This window comes from Apteryx rowi, unplaced genomic scaffold (genome assembly GCF_003343035.1).
Source record: "Apteryx rowi isolate R43461 unplaced genomic scaffold, aptRow1 scaffold_21, whole genome shotgun sequence".
Classification (NCBI taxonomy): Eukaryota; Metazoa; Chordata; class Aves; order Apterygiformes; family Apterygidae; genus Apteryx; species Apteryx rowi.
Genome location: NW_020448419.1, coordinates 2,386,933 through 2,413,289, shown reverse-complemented (window position 1 = coordinate 2,413,289; position 26,357 = coordinate 2,386,933). Strand labels below are relative to the sequence as shown.

At 41.1% G+C, this 26,357-nt stretch overlaps 1 protein-coding gene across 1 annotated transcript; it reads left to right on the top strand.

Moving 5' to 3' along the window:
- The first annotated feature begins 4,340 nt into the window (after positions 1-4,340).
- Positions 4,341-25,403, top strand: FERMT1 (fermitin family member 1). The gene is made up of 14 exons (XM_026064156.1): positions 4,341-4,600; positions 8,302-8,535; positions 10,055-10,201; positions 10,758-10,971; positions 11,980-12,082; positions 13,679-13,786; positions 14,479-14,610; positions 14,753-14,802; positions 17,338-17,462; positions 18,814-18,920; positions 19,880-20,101; positions 21,671-21,795; positions 23,775-23,916; positions 25,230-25,403. Exons 1-14 carry the CDS (start codon positions 4,450-4,452, stop codon positions 25,401-25,403), a joined length of 2,034 nt encoding a protein of 677 aa, XP_025919941.1. The 5' UTR covers positions 4,341-4,449.
- Positions 25,404-26,357: the final 954 nt, after the last annotated feature.

The following is a 26,357-nucleotide window of genomic DNA, read 5'->3' as shown; positions in this document are numbered from 1 at the left end:
GCTCCCTGCAGCCCCCAGGGCCCAGCCGCAGTGCGGGGCAGGGCCGGGCCGGGTCGCGCAGGGCGCTGCTCCTCCTGCTCCTCCTCCTTCCCCCTCCTTCCCCCTCTCTCCGGCACCAGGTGGAGGCGAAGGGAGCGGGAGCCGCGCAGGGAGGCGAGGGACGGCGCTGCCGCGGGACACTGCAAGTGAGTGAGCGAGGGGGGCTCGGCAGGGACGGTGCTCGCCCCTCTGTGCGCCACGCAACGCCGCGTGCGAGGGGCCCTGCAGCGACGGGTCCTGCCCATGCACCCACGCACGCCCGCAGGGGGCCGTGGGGAGGCCTCCTGTGCCCACGCGCGCCTGAGGGGGCCCCGGGGCCGCACCCCCGCGGGCTTGAGGGGCTGCGTGGAGCGGTGCGCGCGCGCGGGGGGCCCTGCTCCCCACAGCCGTCGGGGGGCCCCGCGGCGCCCTGCGCGTGGGGACGTGCAAGGGGGCAGCGGGCCGCCCCGCGCCGGCGAGGGAGGTGGAGGAGGAAGGCGGGACGGCCAGATTTTCTGACCTTTTAATTTTTTTTTTTTTTTTGGGGGGGGGGGGGCTTTTTTTTCTCCCGCGGCTCCATCTGATGGCTCCGCCGCCCCCTTCAAGGGAGCCTCCTTGCCGGGGCCGCTTCGTCGGTGGCGCTGTGGCACTTCCCGACGTGCCCCCGCGCCCGCACCCGCTCTGCTCGCCCAGCGCAGAAGGGAGGCGGAATGGGCGCAGCAGCTATGGTTAGGGCTGCGTATCTCGCAGCAGTCGTCTTATGAAAAATGCCAAGGCGCCACATGTCTTAGAAATATTCAGAGAGAACAGTATCATGCTCTTTTTCCCCCCCCCCCCCCCACTTACCTTAAAGTGGATCTTTTCTTGCTCTGGTACAAATAACGCCCGCTTGTATTTCCATACTAAGCATGAAGTTTGGAGCTGTAAGGGCTAAAATTTGCAGGGAATTAATAGTATGGACACAAACGCTATAGAGTGCAGCTGTTAAATTACTGCTTTCCTAAGATGCTCTGTAGAAATATTGCCCAGAATTAGCAGTGGCCTGAAGACGTGTTTCTGGCCTGTTTGATCTCTGTAAGAGGCCCCGCACAGCCCCAGCTCCACGCTGTGTGTTCCCAAAGCAGATCCAGGCTTCACCTGAAGGTTTGAAGACGTGGAGTTTAGGTTTGTTTTTTAAATACACAGCAGTGAGTTGTCCTTGTTGCTAAGCTTGCTCCTTTTTCTAGACTAGGGTCTGTTTGTGCTGCATTCTCTGATAGATTTACTAGTGTTTGTGTTTTCTTATCATCAAACTGAAACGTCTTGTTTTGAAAAGGAAGTGGGGGAAAGAGCAGCTTTAGGGAATGGTGGAGTGCCAGAATTAGCTGCACTCAGGCCATGGTTTTCCAAGCCCTATAAACCAGCAACATGAATGAAAGAAACGGCTTCACCCACCCCTTGGGCTGCTCATTTTCACCCGTGTCAGCACATGCATTTGTATGCAGAATTGGATTAGGAAACTAAACCAGATTAAAAAAAAAAAAAAAAAAAGGTAACCCGGATCAGTTCCCAAATGTTTTTGCTGGCACAAGGGGGCAGCTCAGACTGTTTCTGTTCAGTAACAATACGGGCATATGGCAGGCTGAAGTGTCTGTAAAAGTATGGCAGCTGTGCCAGATTCCATGCCTGTGCTCCTGAAATGAAATCACAGAGTTCTCATGCTTAGGCCAACTGATTTTCAGTGTTGTTATTGATGCTTAGAGCGTGATTGGTGGCATTCTAGCTTTCTGAAGCCAAGGCTTTGTCTTTTGCTATGAATAAAGCATAACAACAATAATCAATCTCTACACGTTCTGCTGCCCTTGTGCTGGAGGCCTCATCTGCCTGGGCGACCTGCTCAGAAGCTGTGTCTATGCACACTGCTGTGGAACATGGTACAGCCCTTCACCCCCTGCTGTAAGGCGTATCTAAAGCAGTATATCCATATGGTGCAGAGCTGCACAAATTCAACATCCCAGCCCTATCCCAGAAGCAGTAGAGCCATAGTGTTTCCTAGTGTCCAACATAACGTCTTCATTTATCAAGGCAAAACAAACAACTTCTTGAATAAGCATCAACCTTTGTTGGTTTAGTAACTATTTGGTGAAAAGGTGTAGGCTGCCACATGGAATAACATAATTAACAATAGCACTTGTTCCTCGGTATAAGTTAGCCTCTTGTAGTCATTAAGTTGCAAATTTCTGAGTTAGATGTCTGCATAAATTAAAATGATTTTAGAAGTTTAGGGCACGCTCAGCCCTATTCTAGTGACACTCCTTAGTAAGATGATTTTCCTTAAAAGGATGGTTTTGAGCTGTGCAGGCTGTTTCATTTATGTTGTCCTGCATTTCTTTGGGATCAATCGCATCTTTAGCAGACACACTTCCATTGCCTTTACCTTTGGAACCATTTTTCCTTATTAGTAGAATCTGTGATTACCACCACATTTCTATTATCCTTTTGATACCCAGTTTTACATCAATAGGGTTGACATCAGGTGTGACCTAGGACCAAAGGAGTTCAAGGAACCAGGTCTAGAACATCAGTATTCTGAGACCAGATCTTCACTGAAAGAACTTCACTGAAATGGTTAGATGACTGTAATTTATGTTGTACTCCATGATACAAATACTGCATGATATATAATTTTGTGAACACAACAGAATAAGAAAAGTCTTACTGTTGAAACTCTTAACCCTTAAGATGTTAAGAAACATTAATAATATCTGAAAGTCTGGAGCAGATTTAGCTAGAACAGGCTGGCTGTTTAGTTGAAAGGGCCTCTTTATGCCTCTGATGGGAATCTCAGAATGAACCTTGAACTGGGCTCCGCCTTGGAGTAGTATCTTTTGGCACTAAAAACCTTTTATTATCTAATCAGTAACATAAAGCTTCAATATTATCAGCTTGGTAAATAGGTGTACTTAAATTTTCATCCGGTTTCTAGGCATGCTAGATTTAACCTTTAGCTTAACTTTACATTATTGTAACCTATGCTAGTCTGGTCTTTCTCTGTGGTCGGTCCTAGAAAAGGTCACTCCTCCTCTCACTCCTCACTTGTGACCATGGCCCTTGATTCTTTTTGACCTAAGTTTTAGGTTAACGGTTTTAACTTACTAAATACTTTCTAAAAAGAGCTACAGAAGTCTGTTAACATTGTTAATGTTCCCTCCAGCTTTCTTTGCAAACATATCCCAGTTATTTTTTATATTAGAAGCAGTCTATATTTGTACTTTACCTACTTTATCAGAGTCTTTGCCTGGGACTTGGGCTCCTAGATACTGCTGGAAGTCTGCAGTAAGTTGAAACCAGGCACTTCATTGCCTGAGCTTCAGCTGCAAAGGTTCGTTTCTTAGGGTTCAGTTTAACATGACAGCTGAGTGCTAATCTGGTCTCTTCTCTCGCTGATTAAATAACACAAATCCTTCCTGCAGCATCAGTCGCCTTATACTTAAAAGCTCGTTCTTCAGGAATTAGCAGAAGTCTACTGATCATAACCAGAGCTTCTGCTTTGAGCATCTTCTGCAGTTTGGCTTGGCATGATTACTGTTTCCCTGTCCAGCAGGAACCTGGTGGGATTTCGGACTAGTCACCCTGCTGGGACAGGATACACGCTTACATCTCTGTGCAAACACACTATCAGCAGGAACTGCAATTACGTGCCTGGAAGTTTTTAACACTTCCAGGAGGCTTCTGGACAACAAGCAGTGCACTGTAAAGGGGCTGGTACCGTCCTTTTACTGCAGAGTTCCCTGGATTACGTGTTTTCCCCCCACTCCCTGCAGAGACAGCTTGTCCCTTTTAACACCACTTCTTGATTTTGCATGCCTGAATGTTATTTCATCCTCCCCATTCAAACAGAGTTTGAATGGCAGAGAGCCATTAAAGTTTTGTTTCCCCTCAGATCCACGCAAATGGATAAAACTACTCCGCTTTTGGTCCTGTGGCACCAAGCTGGCAGAATTCATCTGCCTTTGCTGCAAGTGTAAACTTTTATTCACAGGGAAAATTGCAGCAGTAAGTGTACAAATCAGTAAAACTACCCTGTTTACTGCACAGTGAACTGCAAGCTTTATGGTGTCCCAACTGCCAGCTTAGCACTGGATAGTGGGGAAACTTCAGTGAAACTGGGCTATCGCTACCCAACAAGAGAACTTGAGATAGGAAAAAAACAAAACATTCAGAATAAAAACAAAAAAAAATCACACATTCCTATCTTGCAAGAGTAAATACAAAAGCAGAGTCTAGTAAAGAGGTAACAAGATACCACATCTGAAGTTTCAGCCAAGGCCACTGTGAAGTCTTGGCAGCATGGAAGTGTTTTGGGGCTTTGGAGAGATGCATTTATTTCAAAGATGAGAAGAAAAAAATATCCTCTTTTTTTCTGCAGAGCTTACGCAGACATTACCAGAAATGATTTCCTCAAGTGAATACGGGTCCAACTCTTGGGAGCTCCTGGTGATAGTCGATCATCAGTACGAAGAGGAGCAAAAGGAATTTACGCTACGGGTCTCAGGGGATCTTCATATTGGAGGAGTGATGCTGAAATTAGTAGAACAAATTAGTGAGTAAAGACCTGTTTAATTTACACACTCTCATTAAAATAACACATGCAGCTTTCCCTCTAAGAAAAGAGGCTCCTGCACATTTTGAAATGGCACTGCCTCACTTATTTCTAGGTGTGTACCTAGCACGTAGGTGCTGCAGACCCAGCCTGGCTTTTTATGTGGACAGAACCCTTGTCTGCGACTCAAACACCTATGCTATCACAACGTAAACAAAACTTTACCTCTTTTTGTTCTCCAGTTAGACAAATGTCATAGTTGGACTAAACTAACTAGTCCAACTCCCTTTCCAGACAGGCTTCATATCTAATTAGTCTGAGGAGCAAAAAAAATGTGTCCATCCATAGCAGTCCTGTAGAGAAAGAATTAGTTGTTACGTAGGCATTTCAGAAGTTATTGTCTACTGTGCTACAGTAGCATTCCAGCCAAAATCAGAGCCAGCTTAACTAACCATGGTTAGGTAATCCAGTATCCAGCTATGCAGTAGGGGATGGCTGCTCAGAGCACAGACTGGCCGAGTCCAAGTTAGAAGGAGACGAAAGGTAAAGTACCCTGTGTACTGTAACAGCAGGTCAGCCCCACAGGCAGTAAGAGAATCGAGGTTTCTTTAACTCAAAAGAAACCAAATGGACTTGCCTGCCAAAATAATCATCTGTACTCTGAGGCTGCAGAATGACAGATACAGGCAAGATGGCATGGTACTTGATTATTATATCAATGCCACTGGGTTTTCATATGCTACTTGTTTTTTAACTATTGTTCTCTTTCCTGGAGTTCTTAAATCTAGAAGTCTTCAGTCACCAGCTTCACATTTCTGTTCCTTGCTTTAGAAATACCAGATTTGGGGCAACAAAAAGTAGAGTATTCAATGCAGAAACTGTTTTATGTGGTCACCAGTGTTTGACCTTTGATTTTCTTTTTCCTCCGTTTTTTTTCTCCTCTGTCTTATTCCAGCAGTCATCATAAACTGTGGTGCAGTTACCTTCTCCCCTAGTCAGCTTGGTCACCACTTTGCATGATGTGTTGAAACCTAAGGTCTTGTTTGCTTTGTCTGGCATCCAAATATAGGAGATCAGTGTGTCTGCCATGAAGTTAATACGATGATGCTAGAGAAATTTTGGTAGAGACAGATAAGCTGTTGCTATAGGCTGCAGCCTTGCGGTTGGCTCATTTCTTTTCCCAAGGTGATTGATGTGATAGTGGCTGTGGAACAAAAGTCATATCAGTTTGCCAGAGTTTGAGTTACTGTGGATTATTCAGCCTCAGCTATTGAAGCAGGTGAAAGGCTAGGGAAAATAAAACTCAAAGACAATAAAGTCCATTGTATTCCCTCCACCTGCTTTCTTAATGTTCAGATACCATCATAGATGCCTTCTTGTTGTTCAAACCGTACAAAATCTAGAAAAGAATTATATGCTCTGAATAACAACATATAGATCCTCATGGACAGTTCTAGCTTTCTCTCCTGAGACTTTTGATTTACTTTAAAATGTTCTTGTATTTTCAATACAATGTTTTAATGTTTTGTCCCTTTCTTTCTGATAAATGCAGCATATCAATATTGAGGGATGTTTTAGGGAATGATCCAAAAATCTTTACCATTTAGGAGAGTTACTACAGTAAAAAGGATTAGGCAGTGCTTCCCCCCCAGCTGAAAAAACACTTGATTTTTTTAAGTTTCTTTAAAAAAAAATTAAAAATACTTTTTTTTTTTTACCATAAAAAAGAGAACTACACTTACTTGACTGTCAAAAAAAAATCCTTGAAACTTAATCTTTCTTAAATGGTTTGACTTCAGAAAAACAAGAAGAGAAAAACTGAACTATAAGAAAACCCTTCAGCAGAATAGTCTCAAGAATTTTTATTTCAGCTTAATAATTTCAGGGCTCTTACTGCCAAATGAAAGGTTTTGTTTTGAAATTTCTTTTTTTGGGGGGGGGGGGAAGAGGGAGATGCACAAGACATTTTTTAAAAGGATCCAATTCAATGGAAGGGCATTTTCACATGAAAACCCATAGTGGTGAAAAAGCTCTTCTTAGAGATAGTGATTTTTATCAAGGAATCCCTTTTCCAACATTTGACCATGTAGCAAATCTGTAATGAAGAAAAATGTAACCAGCAAGGTAGGTTTCCACGACTTCTCTTTGTGCTTCCACTCACAATTCAGCCAACAACTAATGGTAGCCTGAGTTCTCACTGGGGAATAAGGCTAATTTTTCATAGTATTTTTACAACTAGAGAAAGCTAGTGTATTCAACTAGTGCAAAAAGCTTTCTATATTAAATAATATTTATAGCAAATCTAGAACTATATGATTTGTTATCACTTTTCTTGCAACAACTTTTTACCAAGAAACTCCAAAACAGGGCAGGGTTCTACTGCACTCTAGACACATAGAGGAACAGTCTCTTCCTGGCAGAGCTGGTGAGGAACAAACCAAGGTTACAGAGAAACTACACCTGCTACTACAGATCATTGGCACCTGGGAAGTCATTTAATCTGAGAATTCCCTGCAATACTGAGAATAGCAATGCTTTATCTCTGTCCTATACGAGTGCTTTTCAAGCTGATCTGTTCAAGGTTTTGACACCTTTCAGGTTAGGATAGCTTACTGTTCAAGGTTAGTCAGACTAAAGTCGCTGTTCTCCCCCTCCAAAACTCTTAACATAAGGAATGAACAAAGCCTCCCATCTGTTCTTCATTCAACCAACTCTTCTCTATCTGCATGTTTTCCAAAGTACCAAATACACAAACTTTTATTCAATCAAAACCCAAGCAAGCCCATATTAATGAAACAAGACAGTTGTCTCTAGGCAGGCCTGTCTCTTCTCCAAGACATTTTAGTAGGAAACCCTCTTAATCCCTGGTTGGTCACACCAGCTTGCTCTTCTGCACAGACCATTAAAAGGCCTTTTTACTGTACTGTACCATATCATACCTATTCCATCTCCCTTATACGTTCCTACCTCCAATGGGGTAGAGAAGGTCATCTTATATGTTGGAGCGCCTTTTAACTCTTTCCTTATTGTCACAGGGCTTACTTACAACATAATAATTTGTTCTGTTCATTATTTAAAGAATGTTGCCACTATAAAGTTGTCCTAAGTGGGCCACGCTCAGGTGACCATCCTTGTTAGCTTAACTGTGCAGCCATAGAGAAAAGCTGAATTAGTGTGTCTTTCCTGGAACAGCCCTTAGCTGTGTGTCACTAAGGCTTCCAGGGACGCATTGCTGGTGCTTAACCCTGTAGAGATGAGCTGTTCAGTGGTGCTTCCCAGGAGACTGTGGAAGAACTCGTGGCCATCTGGGTGCACTCAGGCTGTTGCGGGAGGATTTTCACCTTGCGCTGTCAAGTTGCGAAGTGTTGTTATTAGTATGTATCCCAGCACGATGCAAACAGCTTTGGACCATAGACAGCACCAGATTTAGGATGCCCTTTCGCTGTGGATATCTGGCAGATTAAGGCAGCACCACAGTCAGCATCTATGTTAACTCTTCAGGGAAAGCAAAGTTAGTTCCCGGTGACTGCCACAGGTGTTCAGCAAATGGGGTCCAGGTCCCAGGAAGTGTAGTTGTTACTTCAATGTAAATAAATTTTCCTAATTGCAGGGCACAGTTTCCAAGCCAAGTTTTTGAGTATGTTTTCTCTATAGTTTATTAACGATCTTCTGTTTTTGTTTTGTTTTTTACATTTTGCTAGAAATATCACAGGATTGGTCAGATTATGCTCTTTGGTGGGAGCAGAAAAAATGTTGGCTTCTGAAAACCCACTGGACACTGGATAAATGTGGGGTACAGGCAGATGCTAAGCTGCTCTTCACTACTCAGCACAAAATGCTGCGGCTTCGCTTGCCAAACCTGAAGACCGTGAGACTGAAAGTCAGCTTCTCTTCTGTAGTATTCAAAGCTGTCAGTGACATCTGCAAAATTCTCAGTAAGTAAAACTAAATCCCTTCCTGCAGCTAAATTTGAGCATTTCATTAAGTGTCTTTGTTTGATGTAAAGTCCTTACTCCCACAAAACTGTTTAGCTCAAGGAGAAATTTGATTGAGTTGATCTGAGATCAAAGGACAGACACTTGTTTTCAGTATCCAGCATGTATCAGTGGTTCTCAGTCAGTACAATAACCTTGATGCAAACAGTGCTCAGAAGTGTGTCCCGTGGCCCACAGGAGTACTGGATTGTCAAAGTCCCGTTGATGGCTTTGCCGGGATCCTTTTCCTCCTTGAGCCAGCTCACTTTTTGGGCTTGTAGCAAAGAGCTGATTCACCTCCTACACCAGCTTTTAGCACAGGCAATTTCACGGGTGTCAGCTGATATATCACTTGCACTAGTACCAATAATATGATATTCAACTTGGCCTGTTGCTTTCTTCAGAAGGAGGGTGCTTGAGAGTCCAAGACACTTGCAAACCTTTTCAGTCCAGGGCATATGCAACTACCCCACGCAACCCCGTGAATGTACTGTAGTGATGAGTCCATACGTCTCTGCTAGTCCAAGGATGGAGCACCTCCAAGCAGAGATTAGGTTTTGAAATCTGCCAGATCTGCGTGCCTGTGACCAACAGGATTAAGATGAGCCTGCAAACAATCTCCAGAATCCTTTAATTTTAGGGTACACCTAATCCCCATTTTAATTTAGATCTTCAAAGCTTAGCCTATTAACACATTCAGCTTCAGAAGGAATTTACCACCTCAAGCCGTATTTACCACAATGCACCTTTCAACTCCATCTTCTAGTAACGGATTGTGAAAGGGATAGTATGTCTTTATTACACTTAACAGCTATGATGGAATGATGTGATAATTGTTCAACTGAAATTTGGCTAAATTAAATATTTCTGCCCACATTTTTCTTCCAGATTGAATTGAATGAGTACAGGAACTCTGTAACTTCTCTCATGTCAAAAATGTCTTTGCTTACTGCAGGATAAGAGTATCATTCAGAAACAAAGTACCCGGTTTGCAATTGACAATACAGGTCTAAAACAGCAGAGTATTAGGGAATAGTGTATCGCCAAGACAAGGTCTTATAGGTGAAAAGTAAAATTTTTAAATGAAAAAGAAAAGGCATGAACTTCAAACAGAGTAGTTCTGTTTCTGTTCTCACTTATTCAGAAGTCAGAGACTTCGCTGAGTTTATTCTGCTCAAAGGCAACTGCAGAGACATCAAGGGAGAAAGAGTTTGTCCCTAGTGTTCTAAAAATGCAGTAATGCTTACTACAAAAGCAGGCTTAAATCCTGGCAAATCTCACCCTCACAGCCTGAAGTCTTTAGCCTTTACAGTGAATTACTGGCTTTTTTTTAATGGGTAGTCCTCTCAACCTGTTAAAAATAAGATGCAGATAGCAATATGGAGCTTCCCCAGATGCTTTTACCAACTGGTCTTTTTGGCCATGAACTTCTGAGTTTCAAAGGTTTTCTCTTGCTTCAATTCCCGAATTGCAATTACAGATATTAGGCGGTCAGAAGAACTCTCTTTGTTGAAGCAATCAGAAGACACACTCAAAAAGAAAAAGAAAAAAGACAAGAATAGCAAAGAACCAGTTATAGAAGATATTTTAAACCTGTGCAACTCTCCAGTGATTTCTGGATCACCAGGTAATGGAAAAACTCATGTGATCTTATTCTCCTGATTGAAGGCCAAAAGGAGGAAGAAATTCTTTGATCCACAATTAAAACAGGGGAGAACAGTTTAATGTAGAATGGAGGTCAGAGACCTTCAGTATTTTCCTTTTCTGTTTGTTTGGGGGGGGTTTTGTTTTATGTTTCCCTTTCCATTGGTATATGAAAGGGCACACCAGAGAACAGATTATTAACTGTGGCTGTGCACACAGTATCTGCTACTGTTCTTTAAAAATATGAGGCTTAACTTAAACTAGTCAACAATTTTGGCAACCTGAAAGGAGAAGCAAAAATACAGAATTGAAAACAAGTCTCTCTCTTTCTCCACCAAATCTGAGATATTTCACAGAACAAGGAAAAGCTCTTCTGTCCCTGAGGGCACTTCATCTCTGAAAGGGCAAGGCCTGCTGCACACAGTAGACATAGGAGAGTGTCTTGAAAGAAAAGGGCCTTTTTTTGCTGGGAAGCGGTAGACTACCTAAGTCCAAAGGTCATTTTCTTTGGAATAATGCATTACTGTTCTAACTTGCAGCAAGCCCAGGTTTATATAGTAAAACCATGACACCTATTTATGATCCTGTCAATGGGACACCAGCTTCTTCTACAATTACTTGGTTCAGCGACAGTCCCTTGACTGAGCAGAACTGCAGCATCCTTGCCTTCAGCCATCCCAACTGTTCTCCAGAAACGCTAGCAGAGATGTACCAGCCTCGGACTTTAGCTGATAAAGCCAAACTTAATGCAGGGTAAGGATGCCTCTCTTTGATATCTTTGTTAGCTGATTTAACGGCGATGCCATTAATCCAGCTTTTTAAGAAGTGCTAAGCAGAATTTGAAAACAGAAGCCTGATATTAGGCTATATTGCTACTTTAAAGTATACTTTGATCTACGTTTCGCCTCAGAAATCTTAGACTCTTTTTGATCTTTTTTCCTTAATCAACGTTCTTGGTGAGACAACTTTGTCAATATAACTGTGTAGACTCTGGATTAAATTCCTTTGTTAGACGAAGGCAAATCCACTGAAGTGAGTAGCAGTGTGTGGGCACGGCTCAAGGTCAGTTTGGATAGCAAACTCAGGCTTTAATGGGCAGCGGAACTACACACGGGGATAAAGTTAGTAAGCTCTAATGCAATACAAATAGGTGACTTCTTTAATTATGCACAAGCAAACATTGCTTATTGTACCTCACAGCAGAAGATAGAGCACTAGGGGTTTAGTGGCGCAATTCTTGGAGAGTATTGTCTCTTTAGCATTAAAACACAGATTGTCATTTTTTAGATCTTTGGAGCATTCAACAGTGACTTCAACATTTTAATTAGATTTCATTGGGTAACAAAAGTAGCTAGAATTATAAGACAGCAAACCCTGAAGTAAAAAGCAGGAATTCTAAAGATACAGAAGCATTTTTACCTTGGCTTAAGTTAATTTCCCATTTCTAGAGGTCAAGAAGAAAGAATCTTTTGGTAGGTCATCCCATAACTACTTTCTGCTCTGTTTCTGGCATCTACTCTTGAAGCAGAAGATTTTAGCTAGTGCTGGAGAAAAATTAGAAAGATTTTAGGTATGGTGTTCAAACACTGAAAGTTGAAAATCCATAGGAATGTTCTGCCTTTTCAAGTTGTATGAATTTTCCCCAGGCTCGCAGGAATTAGAGCTGTTTGTTCTCACTTTCGTTTCACAATTACATTGGAGCTCTGCAGGTGTGATAGTTTATCCTGCACAAATGAATTTGTGGGTTGTTTTCTTCTGCAGCTGGCTAGATTCATCCCGGTCACTAATGGAACAAGGCATTCTGGAGGACGATCAACTTCTTTTACGCTTTAAATATTACTCTTTCTTTGATTTGAATCCAAAAGTAAGAGCTTTGTTTTTATTGTTACTCATTGTTTGCCTGCTTTCATGTTACATAAGGATACTGAATTTTAGCTAGGATTTGTTATGGGCTTTTCAGAGATCGAATTCCATTTGTTCCCTCCAGCTAAGGCTCTACTCTTCCCCTCTGGATAGCGAATCACCATCTTCACCTGAAATAAGTTCTTAAGTATAAAGACGAGATCTGAAGAGCGCCAGAAATAGTGGCCAGATTTCCAGGGGGGCTGGTTTACTTTCTGGTTTACTTTCTATCTCAAAAGAAAAACTAAGGGGAAGCCTTAACCAGTAGTATCTCAAAGGATGTAAAGGTATGCATCCTATTTTTGAAAATGGACTTAAAAATGGCACTTACGTTCCACTGCCCTTCAGTGAGATTTGGCTTTTCCAGGCTCAAGCCTTCTGAAGCACTAAGGCACCTAAATCAAATCTCTTCCAATACAACTCAGTGATTTGAGTGATTAAATACCTTGGGAAAGCTCAGCACAAATGCTTAGGGCCCTTTTGAAAACCAGACTTAGGCTTCAAAAAAAACCACACTTAAACACTTCTCTAAAGTTGCCTCTCGCTTACCCTTATTTCCACTAAAAATCAGTTACTGTGGTTTTGTTAAACCAGGGTTTTTAACGCTTGGGTGGTGAAATTAAAGTGAAATTAAAGCATGATCATTGACCAGTATAAATCAACAAGAGTTCTAATGTGAATTTTATGTAGACCATTTATATCGGCTGAGGATTTAGCATTATTACTGTCTGTAAATTAGTTGTTTCATTTCAGGCTTCTCAGATAAAAAGAATGGCACTTTCTTGTACAGGTGGCATGTTTTGGATGAAATGCCACCCCTACGAAAAATCAAACAGGTGCCTCAACTTAAGCAGCCCAAACATTTCCATTCGTTGCCCCAGCCGGCAATGGAGCCATAGGATGAAATTACCCAAGGCTACTTCATAGCTCACCACCATTGAAAGAGAGGTCACACTCCCAGGTTCATCCTCCCATCACCTGCCTTGCACTAGCTCTGGGGCTTGAATATCTCTGTGAGTCACTTCAGCTTGTTAACCAAGCACATATTTACCTCTGGAGGTGGGGACGAATGAACAGCGAGTTAAATCAGTTCACAGCAGGATCTGACTAATGCCAAGCTAGCGCAAGGATAGGGCTGGAACCAAAAAGCCAAGAGCAGGAGAGGAGAAAAGAGGAGTAAAGACTTCTGTCCTTTGGCAGCAGCAAGCTGGTAAATCCCTTCAGCCATGTTACATTATTTTAACTTTCAGAGTGTGGTTTCGCATTTGGCTTAAGCCAGTCTAAGACCTACTGCCACAAAAAGGGATGTCCTAACTTCCCCTTCTGCTTCAAGCAAGGGCTCCTGATTAGTTTTCTTTTGGATCAGCAAGTTGCTGTGACCCTATGCACAATCACATGAGCTAATACAAGGGAAAGATGGGAACGTACAGCAGGGCAAAGGAGGGAAGGAGGAAGGAAACGACTTTTATGGCTTCAGCCCAATGTGAGATCAGCTGCAGCTGACCACGAAAGCACATTTTTTGGTCATAAATGACAGCACTGTTCTTTTCTGCTCCAGTACGATGCGGTGCGAATAAACCAGATCTATGAACAAGCCCGCTGGGCCATCCTGTTGGAAGAAATTGACTGCACAGAGGAAGAAATGCTGATCTTTGCTGCGCTACAGGCACGTACTTGATCCAAGTTGCAAAACCTGTTTTCTCAAGAGGCAGGCACAAGCTAGGACAGGACTACGATAGGAAGAGCCTAAGCTGATAGCTCTGCTTGGGTTGGGGGCCTACTTTTATGTGAGTGTGAAACAATGAGCAGCATCCATTAACTGTAAAACAACTAAATTCAATAGCAGCATACCATTATTCAAACTGATACATACACTTTGTGGAACTATTTACTAACATTATCTAAAGCAAGTTGTACACAGGATATAATTTTGATACAAGTCTGTTTTGAAGAGACTACTATGAAGTGATGCTCACCGTACCAACTACCACCATGTCATGTGTTCTTCCTGAAAGTCTAATACATATATTTATATGTTGGTAACAAGGAAAAAAAGAAAGAAAGAAAGAAAACTTTAGCACAGTGAGAAGGTAGGACACTACAGAATACATATAAATTTAACATGAAAACTATTGCATTATTCCTGTAGTACAGCAAACCAACTTAGCATGGCCTAGTCCTGACTGTGGGTAATGAGGCACAAATAAAGTTCTCCTGCAGAGCTTTACACAGTTGACCAAGACCCAAAAGATCAATGGCTGTATTTTCAAATGCTTTGATTATATGTTGCTATATATTTGAGTCATATTTGAAGTGAATTTGCCCTTCAAAAATCTGATTTTTGATGTTTTATTTCAGTACCATGTAAGCAAGTTATCACTGTCATCAGAGGCACAAGATTTCACCTGTGAATCAGAAGTAGATGAAGTAGAAGCTGCACTTTCTAATCTGGAAGTGACACTGGAAGGTGGAAAAGCAAGTAACATTTTGGTATGTCATTTTGGAACCGGAAATTGCTTTCACTATGTCAAATGCATTGATCTGATGAACCTACTTGGTTTCCGATTTCTTACCAGAGTTAACAGACATTTACAGAGTGCATTGTACTAAACTTATTCCTGATTATCCATAGGAGGACATCACAGACATCCCGAAACTTGCTGATAATCTCAGGCTAGTTAGGTGAGTTATTAAAAGTAATAATAAAACATACAAAACAAAAACCTTACCTCTGTAAGAAATCCCTTTAGTTTTTGCATTCTAATAAAATAGTAGATCCTGAGGTTTTAAGTGAACAAAGATAACCATATAGTTCTAACTAGCCTAATACCATCCTCTTCACATCTTTCTCTTACTGCTTTTGGGCCAGATTCTCAGCAAACCTTTCTAGCTCCTGGGGCACTAGGGCCTAACATACTTACGCTAGATAAAAGAACAGGCTCTTTATATTTCCTAGGGCTCCATCATCTTCTCTAAAGAAAAGATTCTGCAATTTTATTTTCAAGTTTTACTGGTTTTTGCCAAAGAAAAAACGGGGAAAAAAAACAAATTTCAGCTCTCCCAGAAAATAATTTCTGAAAGCAACCCTATGGGATTTTTCTCCCCCACAAAACAAAAGAAGCAAGCAAATTACCCCCTTTCTAACCAAACATGGAGTTTGAGTCCCTTTTTTTTTTTTTAAGTATCACTATGATAAACCAGATCAATAATACCTCACCCAAATAAGTAAACTGAGAAAAGTACAATTCTGTGATCCCATGATAAAATCCTGATTTAAGGGTCATTTAATATCACTGCACTGATCTCAAGACTACAGTGTCTTTTATCACAAAACAGTCTTCGGGTTTTAGAAAGATACAGATTTCTATTGCAGGATTATCAGTTTCATTCTGTTGACAAATTGATTTGTAGTCAGTGAACTGAAAATTGCACTTAAATTGTTAACTAATTTCTGATAAAGAAATTGTATTTGGCTTCGTATTACCACTGGGGATTAAGATGAAAGGAAATTTAAGCCTTTAAAGTTCCGTCAGTTACTTGCTTCTAATAATGGGTTATTTTTTCCCCAGCAGTAGAGAAATTTGTTTTTTTAAAGCATTCAGCAGTTATTTTTCATCATTAAAAGCTTCCTATATACATGGTAAATCCCTTACTAAACCAAACGCATTGGAGAAATTAGATCAGTTGTAAAACATTTCCTTAAAAGGAACAAGAGCATATTGTTACTAAAAATATTTGCTTAATTATAAACCTAAATGCAAAGTTCTGCATGTTGTACTGCTGACTGTATTCATAGAATGAACATTTATTTACTGTAGGTACCACAGTAGCACACTAGGAAAAATTACTTTCAGATAGGTAATAATGTTATGGAGAATTACAATACTTTTTCAAAAAACAAAAATAATTGTAAGCTTTTGAAAAAGTCTTCAGGAACTTTTCTGGATAGAAAAATAGTTCATAAGTTTAAAAAGAAGCTAACAGTCCCTAATTTTTGAAGCATTTTTTGTCCCTGTATTGGAACATTAAAAGCCAAATTACTTGGCAAATATATTTGAAAATCCCAGTTATTTTTGGAATTTAAACAAAGAAGAAGATCACCATTTTCTAGAAAGGACTAGTCTAGGACTTCTAGAAACACTCTGGGGAAGACAACAGAAGGTATAAGAAATCACCATTTTCCAGCTAGCTGTATAATCTTTGCACCATCATCTTAGATTTAAAGGAAAGTGTAAGATAGACAGTGGACTTCTGATTTTTTTTTTTTTTTTAACTTTAGCGATGATCTTTGTAGCTATTTGTGAAGTATTTCTCCACTAAAATAGTGCTATAACTCAGTTATATTTTGAACTAATAGCTCTGTTTTTTTCCCCTTGAAATGAATCTAGGGTGTTTTTTTCTCCTTGGCTGTGTTAGTGTATTGTTAGCAGAATTAATTCTGGTTTTTATCTCTTACTGAAGAGAGGAGGAGTGAGTACACGATTATGTTTGACCATTAGTGTTCATCAGTTAATTCTCAATTCCACAATAGATGCTTTTAAATTAACTCTTTGAAAGAAATGAACCTGCATTAGCAAAGTACTGGAATAAACTAAAATAATGAAAGCTAGTATTATATCCATGTAATTGGACGTGTGTGACAAGCTGGAATACCATTGCCCTAACGGAAGAAGATGGTTTAAACTACTACCATTTCTTGAAGTGGTACAGAACCTCTGAGACTTAGGCAAGGAACAGAATTTTATTGTGTTAGATACTATTTAGATATAAAGCCAAAAAGATGGTCCCTACCTCAAAAGCTTGCAGGTTGAGTAGAATACAAGTTAGTTGCTAGATCAGGAGCCCTGAAAAAACTCACACAAGTTTTGGTCATGGGAACTAAATAGCACATTACATTAGCAGTATTGAGTTCAAGTAAAAAACAGAGTATGTTAAGTCTTTGTTAGAAGGGAATGGCTTCGATTAGGAATGGAAGAAAAGAAATCACAGATGGGGTTCAACCAGAATTTAGGGTAAAAAACACATCTCTACCCAGGACAGCCTGGGTACAGTGTTGGTCCCAGGGATTTGCCTTTCCTGTCATTGACACAAGTGTAAGTGAATTGACGCCATGTGTATGTGACTGCAAAGGAACTTGAGATCTGTAGTAATATTTGTGAGTGACTTAGTGATATGTACGTTTCAATATAAACATATGCAATTCGTTTGTTCTTTTAGGCCCAAGAAGCTGTCACTGAAAGCCTTCAAGCAATATTGGTTTGTTTTTAAAGACACTTCAGTATCTTATTTTAAAAACCAGGAATCTGGCCAGGGAGAACCTATTGAGAAACTAAACCTAAAAGGTAGGAATTTTCTTTTCCTTTATTTACTTTTTCTGTTGCATTCATGATTTGAGTAAATCAAGAAATCACTGTGAGACTCAGGAAGAGAAAGCAATAGCATTTAGTCCTGAAACAACTACTTCTGCTACTCTTAAGCAGGCAGACCTTGTCTGCAGAAGAGGCCTCACCAAAAGGATTGAATACCTTAGCCCAAACCAAGATTATCTGGACCGGACTTGTAAAATGCTGTATACCACTGAATTCACTTAAAGATGAGTCAGACAGAGAATATAGTCTATATGTGACACTTGCATTTCCAGGTATTTTTAATCTGTGTTTTATGGCAATACTCACCTCTGTCCTTGGCAAAAGCACATTGGTAGCAGAGGATTATGAATAATGTCATGGACAGGAATACCATAGGTTGCACCTATACACTGCTGTGCAGGGACAGCTCCAAGATCGCTCTCTAGAACTTCTTTGTTTCACACGTGGGGAATTCCATAGCTGCAGCCCAGCTTCCAGGTACTTCTGAAGGAGAAACCCTGGGTGTACACAGGGCAAATGCCAGCACTATATATAGCCTCCATCTACATCTACTCCTGCAGGGACATCATATGTTCAGCGTCAGGCAACCAGTGATGCCCGGGATTCATCCTAGAAGAAACCTTTGAAATAGAAAGAAGATTGACCCCTGTGAACAAATGGCTCCGCATACCAATCTGCACATCCTCAGTAGGTCAGATGAATGCGTGGTAAAACTAGCCAAGGTGACTGGAACCTGAACAAGCAGCCCACAGCTTTGGTGTCACTTGACACAAAGGGGCACTGTTGGCGTTCTTGGCTCCAGCTGAATCCAGAAGGCCTATAATAGTACTACAGCACTGAAATACCAGGTCGCCAGAGTTCTCTGGGATCCCTGAACCGGCCAGCTCCACGTAGATGTCACCGACATCCCATTTTCAGTACTAACTTGCTTCTGAAAATAGAGTCCAGGCTTTCAAGTAACTTAGGGTAAAATTTCCAAAAGCGCCTATCTCATCAACTCCTGTCCATTTTAAGCATTGAGAGTTTCCCAAGATTAAGCAGAGGTTTCGAGAGCATTTGCATCCTTCGCCCTTTTGTATTCCACATTGAACAACATGCTCTTTGAGCTCGGAGCGTTCATCACTAAAAGCATTCATCACCCCGGCAAGCCAGATCTGGCAGTGTACTAGAACAGAAAGCTTTGATTAGGCCTGATCTTTGAAAGTCTTGGCCCTTGATCTCAAAACAAAACAACCATTAAGTACTGGTCTTTATCATTATACTACTACTTAAAATTAGTGATATAATAATTAAATCCATTTCTTTGTGATTCCCCATGATCTAGGATGTGAAGTTGTACCAGATGTAAATGTTGCAGGGAAGAAGTTTGGAATCAAATTACTAATTCCTGTTGCTGATGGCATGAATGAAGTATATTTAAGATGCGATAACGTGAGTAATAAGACAGAGTGGAAAGTCTGCATTCCAGATTTATTATTAGATTGTCTAGGAGACCCATTATCCTATTGTTCTAGAAATTGTACATAAAAATAAGGGTGCCCAAAAGACTTTATTAACTTCATGTCTAGTAGAATATAAGAAAGATGTGGTAGACTAACAAATACTTAATGGTTGAGGGGATAAAGGGGCAATAATTCAAAGTTTATCATCAGTTTCCAAGTAGAGCTGTTGGAAAGAAAAAAACATGGGGAAAAAAAAATCAAAAGAAATTAAAATATTTTGTTTCAGTGTTTTCAGAGGGTTGAGGTTTGGTTTTTGTTCTCTTAGCTTTTCTTAATTGGAACTTCCCCTTAGGACAAAGGTAGCATAATAGGGATCTTAAATTTGTTTCAAGATTTTTACATCTATCCTAATTCTGTAATTAGTTGGAAAAGAGTCCCACCATAAAATTTCCCAGTGAATCTGTTCCAGAGCACTGGATTTCTCTCTGTTAACTAGCAATAGTTTCATGCATCAAACCATTTTCCAGAAACATTCACATGGAGAAAATACTGAACTTCTAGTAACGGTAGCATTGATAATCAGATATACTGTACAGCCTCAATTGTAGCTGACAGAGCTGTAGACACACCGAAAACCAGTTTCACATAGTGCATTCTTTGATATTTTATAACAAAGCATCTGTTTTTAATGAACATGGGAGCATTTTCAAGGTAAGCATCTTTGAAACTCTAAAACGTAACTATTCCACAAAGCTAATCCTGTACATGGAACTAGTCCTGTCAGGGAAGGACAAGGGTACTATATTACCTGTACATCCACCCAAATGAAGCAGAATAGCTCCAAAGTTGTTTTATCTCACAGTGAGAGATGTTTGAGCAGTAACCATCTTCATAAATGATTTGTCCAGAAATACCAAACATATATATCAACAAGTGTATTTGTTGCAGGAGAATCAATACGCTCGGTGGATGGCTGCTTGCATCTTAGCCTCAAAAGGCAAAACAATGGCCGATAGCTCTTACCATCCCGAGGTCCACAAGATCCTTTCATTTTTAAAGATGAAGAACTGGACCGTGTCTCCTCAGGCTGCCTCCGATCCAGAAAGCATGGACATGAAACCAGAATGCTTCGTCTCACTACGTTATATAAAAAAATACAAGTCCAAGCAGGTATCCTCAACATGGCTGTTATGGTTGGGGATGGGTGGTTCCAGAGACCAGGCAGATGATGGAATAGGGACAAGACTAGATCCAGGTAGCATTTGGAAACCACGCAAGGATTCCTGGCCATACACTGGAATCTTCTTACAATATGCGTTTGCCCCTTTGATATTTAGCAAGACGCCTTTTCTTTAAACTGAACACAGTGACTGGTCTCTCAGCACTTTTCCAAGTACTCCTCCTACATCCACACTGCCCCCTAAGTAACTAATTATGTCTTCATGATAGTGCTGTACCTGAAAGTCTCTTCAAACTGAGTAAGGAAGGTTTTTAAGGGAAGATACTGTCTGTATCTTAAATACAGAGGTCTTCCTGCCCTCTTGGCCTGGGTACCCCTCTTCCTCTCCACTTTATCCTTTGCCCACTGCTTTTGCTGTAAGAGACTTCAGCCCACCCATCCACAGCACACGGTCCCCAGAACAAAGCAATGGGGTACATGCTACTCCACATCTTCCATAGTATCATCTCCTTGTCAGTCACCTAATCAGAGGGGCTCACTGCAGCAGATTTCACGGCCTGCTTTCAGGGCTAGATAAATGATGTAGTAGAAAAAGCAGTTATTTAGCAAAGGGAACTTTTGTTACCATGAATAAGTTTGTATCTAGCTAGTGCATGGTGCCTAGAGCTTGCCAGATGCGTGAATGAGTAACGAATGGTACATTAGCAGAGAATCGCAAAGGATATGCTGAGCTTTTTCCCTCCCTCGCACTGTTTCAGTTGCAAGCATGCCCTGCCCACCCAGAGGATGGTCAAAGTCCATTTCCCTGATGCTTGGAGCTGCTCCTTAGCAGCATATTTAACATTCCAGCAAGATTGTTCACCAGGGGCACATCAGGTCAGCTGCAACAGACAGACACAACCTGCAACAAGCACAGTAGAGCCCACTGCGTCAAGAGGGAAATACAAGATTAGAACCAAGAACATGTCAGTTAAAAAATTTCTGGCCTGGAGCAGTGCAGATTCTGCATGAGAAGAAACTTGCTCCAGGATAGCTGGGATCAGAGTAGCGAATGTGCAATTCAGAAGTTCCTCATCTGCTGCTGCTTTGGCCAACAGTGAACCAAGGGCCAGATTTCACTGGTAACCCTAGCTAGTCTACAGCAGTCTGGCATGGTGGTACTACAATAAACCCCATGAATCATCATGTCAAGGGAAGTCCTTGCCCTGAGAATACCACCTCACACTTCTGGCCCAGTAGAAGTGATGTAGCCAGGAGAGGGGGAATGGAGAGAGAATCCTCATTTCCCGGCAAGCTCACTGTAGAGAATGGGCCTGTGGGAAGCAAACAGGGCAAGATCATTTTACAGTATGTTGGAGCTAGATCCAGTGCAGCACAAAACCAGGCACTGAGACCTTCTTGCACCATTCTGCCCAGTAGCTCAGGATCTGTCCCCAAGTGATCTCCACAAACATTTATCTGAACATGGCATCAGAGCTAATACTGTTTGATTTAGTGAAAGCAAGGATATTTTTATTCTCCAGTCCACTGAAATCTTTCTCTCTTCCTGTGTTTCCCAGTTGGCTGCTCGTATTCTGGAAGCCCACCAAAATGTAGCCCAGATGTCCCTAGTGGAGGCCAAGCTGCGTTTTATTCAAACATGGCAGTCCCTCCCTGAGTTTGGCTTATCCTACTACATTGTAAGGTAATCACACTGTTACAGCAATGTCAAGCTGCCATATGTTCACGGTCAGTGATTTTCAGGAAGTTCCTTGAATCCCAGTTCTGGGAACATACTCCTACTATTTCCCCACAGACCTTTTTAATTCTAGTAACTTCCACGCTGCTGTTTTTTTCTATAGCAGTAGCACTCAGTAGCTCCATTCCTGAAGCAAGACCCTCCATTATGTCTGCCTTCACACAAACCTCTTGGGTTTTGCCTGAAGTAACATATCAGTAGGATTAAACCCTTAGTGACATAAACTCACTAAAATGTAAGAAGATGCAAATCCTGTTGGTGTTCTCAGGTTTGCAGTGCATTTGTTCACTCCAACTCCTGCTCACTGGAGTTAGATTCAACACTTTATGCTGAGCATAATTGTTTTGGCATTTCATTAAGAAATACAACAGCTAAGTAGCAAACACAATCCCTCTGTTAGGTTCATCTGGAAGACCAGTCGGCACAGGAGAGATCCTGTTTTGTTCATAACGCTTCCCCTGGACATTTACCTTGAATACCGCAGAATTCTACAGGGTACCCAACCTGTACTTTCTTCTCTTGACAAAATGCCAAAAAGCTTACAAGGTATCGATACAGCCACACTTGGGGGCTCCTTCCTTAATTTGTGCTTAACTTCTCTTTCAGGGCAACTTAGAAATCAGTGGCTACCTCTGTGGTGTAAATTGAACCAGCTGGGAACTGTTCTCTGGCGCAGAGGCTGTCTGGCATAGAACTGCCCACATCCATACCATTAAACTCTCCGATTTCCCCAAATCCGGTAGCTTCACGCAAACTACCAACTTGCCTTGGTCTCTGGATGTTCTAACTCCTGAGCTGTACCCAGGAGTCATTTGGGAGAGCACAGCTTAGTTGGGGCCAGAACTGCACCCAGGACTGTTCTAGCAATTTTACAGAACAGGCAATTCTGTTGAGTTCAGTACCCAGGAATGTTCCCTGGCATGATTTAATTTACTAACAGATACAGATATTTTGTCCCATCTGTCAGCAGTTGTTCTGCAAAAAATCCTGAACTGCATCGGTGTGATTTTGTAGCATGGACAAAACATCTTGAATTTTACAAATTGACAGGCAGAATCTCAGTGGGGAGTTCGCAGATTGCAGTCCAGTTCACATTCTTTCCCTCAGGGCCAGCTTCATTTAAGGACAGAAGGTTCAAAAACAGGATCAAAATAATAAAAATTATTAGCAGCAGCCAGATGAGATTTTTTTCTAGCTTTCAGCATGAGGGTAGAGGACGGTAGTTTCATTCCCTGAGTGATCTTTTGCTAAGTATTTCCTACTGAGAAACATCTGTCCACAAAAAGTTCTGGTACTTTGGTATTTATTTTTCACCTCTAATCAAAAAGTTAAAATGTACCAATATTTTTGTAATGTGATTTCTACTTAGAAATATGCATATTTTGCTAACTCTGAATTATTTTGATAAGCTAATAGTGCTACATAATATAAAATACTAAATATAATATTTTGGTATGGTTATATAACTTAGCTGAATATAAATGGAAGAACAAGTTTCAGCGTTACTGAAGTGAGGCAAGTAAAATTAACGTTGACACTTTTCCAATAAAAAAAAAATCAAATTCTTGCATTAGCAAAAAATATTCCCATTTTGGCAGAATGGTATTTCTCAGCAGAAAACAATGACTTGGAAAGATTTCAGCCAGACCTACCTGCCTGCTTTTTTTATATCTTTTGCCATGGTTCACCGGGCTGCATTCTTGCCTTACAACAAATACTGTCCTGAAGAAGGGTCCAAGCTGTCCTCAATCCCAGGCTGTCGTTACCCCCAGCTGCACAACACTGGGTGAGAGGGAAGCATCTTCGCCTTAGTTGTGACTGCCTCTGTTCTCCTGCATTTTTTGCTCTTGCATAGAAGGGCAGGTGTTTCTCTAGAAAAAAATATTGCAAACTGAATCTGCTCAGAGGTTTGGGTTTTTTTTCAGGTTTAAAGGAAGCAAGAAGGATGATCTGCTCGGAGTGTCCTATAACAGGCTCATACGGATAGATGCAGCCACAGGAGACCCTATCACAACATGGAGGTTCTCCAACATGAAGCAATGGAATGTGAACTGGGAAATACGCCAGGTAAAATTGGAATGGCTCTCTGCATTCAGTCATTACATTTGAGACACTGGAGGATGCTTTCATAAAATGTTTTTAAGCCTCAGTGTGAAAAGATTTTGAATGTTTACGACAGGTTATTAAATAATCTGCTGTCTGAATTTTTTTTAACGGAATTTGTAGTCAAAGTTCAGAAACTAAAAGATCGCCAGTTTAAAACGTACCTATCAGGCTTATTTTCCTTGATTTCCATTTTCCCTGATTTTGATGGGATGAAATACAGAGACTCAAAGGTAAATTCCACGCCAGTATATGTTTACTGCTCTGTTAGTAAAAATCTCATTTTGTTCTCTGCACAGTCTAACTCATGCATCATCCTCTAAATTGCAATGATTCTGTTTCTGTTATGGACTGCGGCTACAGGAGCCCAGCTTGCCTTTTAAATCCCAAACTGAGATTGCCAGGCTATGGTGCAAGCTCCTCTATTTCAGTATGTGATCCTAAGAAAAGAGCTCCATGCTGTGATTTATACCAGGGTGCTTTTGACCTTGGTTAAGTTTGCTCAGTGCAGCCAGCTGTTACTCAGTTTGGGTTTGAAAGCTTGAAGCCCCCTTTGCAAATCTTAGATTTCTGGAGTGGAACTAGTGTGACCTGATGTAAATTCAAGCAGCCTGGAGACTCTTCCTTCTTATACGATTTCCACGTCCATCTCCAGGAGCCAGGAGAGACCAGATAAAATCCATATTGCTGCAGTACTTCCTGTGCCAGAGCCTGCAATGTGTTGGTAAAGCTGTTGGTTTTGCATTAAATCACTCTCAAAAAAGGCAGAATCTGCAGTTAGTAGCTAACCCCCGTTTGCTGGATTTTAGAACTGACAGTAGTGAAACTCAAAACCTGACCCCAGAAATCAGATTTAAGGTCAGCGCACAACAATGAACGGTATTAAACATTATTGGTTAAGTGTACAAAGAGTCAGGAGTGCCATTCTTTCTGTTTTCAGTGTTCTTACTTACATGTTTACAAGGCCTCCATATATGCCACTAGAAAAAATCTGGTGAAAAGCTTTGTTTTGTTGGCTTCCAAAACAAGCAGAAGGATTTTGACCACAAGAGGGCCCTGCCACAGCAGAAAGTTGAGAACCGACCAGCCAAAGACCCTCAGCATCCTGCAGACCCAGAAATCTTTACAGCTCCTCTGTTAGCAGAGCTAGGCACTGGCTTATCACAGTACTTGTGGTCTAGCTGCTCTCACACTCGCTCTTTTTTCAGATTCGTGTCAGGTAGAAAGATGATGTAGTTTATCTCTGTTACTGACTTTGTCATATGTATTTTCTTTAGGTTGCAATCGAGTTTGATCAGAATGTGTCTATTGCTTTCACCTGTCTGAGTGCAGACTGCAAAATCATCCATGAGTATATTGGGGGCTACATCTTCTTGTCAACCCGCTCCAAAGACCAAAATGAAACACTGGATGAAGATCTGTTCCATAAATTAACTGGAGGTCAGGAATGAGGTGAAGCAAGCTCTCCCCCTCTCTTTTCCCCCAGCTAAAAGGACCAGAAATTAAACAAGACTCTGTCTGTTAATTGCTGCCTGATAAATATACTGTATATTACAATCCTGTAATAAGACTGAACTAGTTCCAGCTTCTTTGTTAAATATTGAAGCCAAGATCACTGGATGGAGTATGGCAACTCCATCATCAAAACTAGGACAATTAGACTTTGTTTCCTTTTGTACAGCTAGAACTTTTCAAATGAAAGGTATGTAGCCACTGGGCATTTCTGAGTCTAGTATTTTTAATTGCAATAATCTGTTTTAGTATCCAGAATAAGGAACCTGAGCATGTTGTACAGCAAATTTTGTTCTCTGTTACAGCCCTGCAACTCATGTTGGCTAGCATGTCTCAGGATTTAACAGAACTAAAGCTGAATAAATAACATTTTTTAAAGCTACGTTACTTGTCTGACATTTGTGCTGGGAACAGAAAAACATTTCATCAGTACTCCAAAGTCCTGCAGATGGAGCTTTCAAATCCCAAGTAGTGATTACATAATCATTCAAAAATGTAACACCCATGTCTACCTTCAATGGTGTGAATAGAATCCATTAAAATCAAAGGGGCTACCAGAGGCACAGAACAAAACATTAGTCTTTGCAAAACCAGGTTCTAAATGTTCATCTCTTGAGGTACTGTGTTAATTTCCAGGTTGAAAGGAATACTGTAGTTAACTATTTTAAATTATTTGCTTGTTAGAAAAGACTCTGTAGGTAGGCCTTCCTTCTATTTTCTGTCCTTGTTGCTCTGTTTTACTGTCATCTAATTCTAAACTAAACTTGTTCATAAATTGAGTTAGGAGCTGAAATGCCTGTAGAAATGCTGTTCGTCATGTATGTAATGCAGAATACAAAGCAATCGCTCAATAATACTGTGCCTATGGAGCACGATCTGTGGCAGCCAGCTCT

Bases quoted from the DNA above. Each gene is read 5' to 3' on its own strand.
- FERMT1 (XM_026064156.1), top strand. From the start codon at position 4,450: ATGATTTCCTCAAGTGAATACGGGTCCAACTCTTGGGAGCTCCTGGTG. The intron at 17,463-18,813 runs GTAGGAATTTTC...CCCATGATCTAG, and splicing joins TGAGAAACTAAACCTAAAAG to GATGTGAAGTTGTACCAGAT. The intron at 21,796-23,774 runs GTAATCACACTG...GTTTTTTTTCAG, and splicing joins TTATCCTACTACATTGTAAG to GTTTAAAGGAAGCAAGAAGG.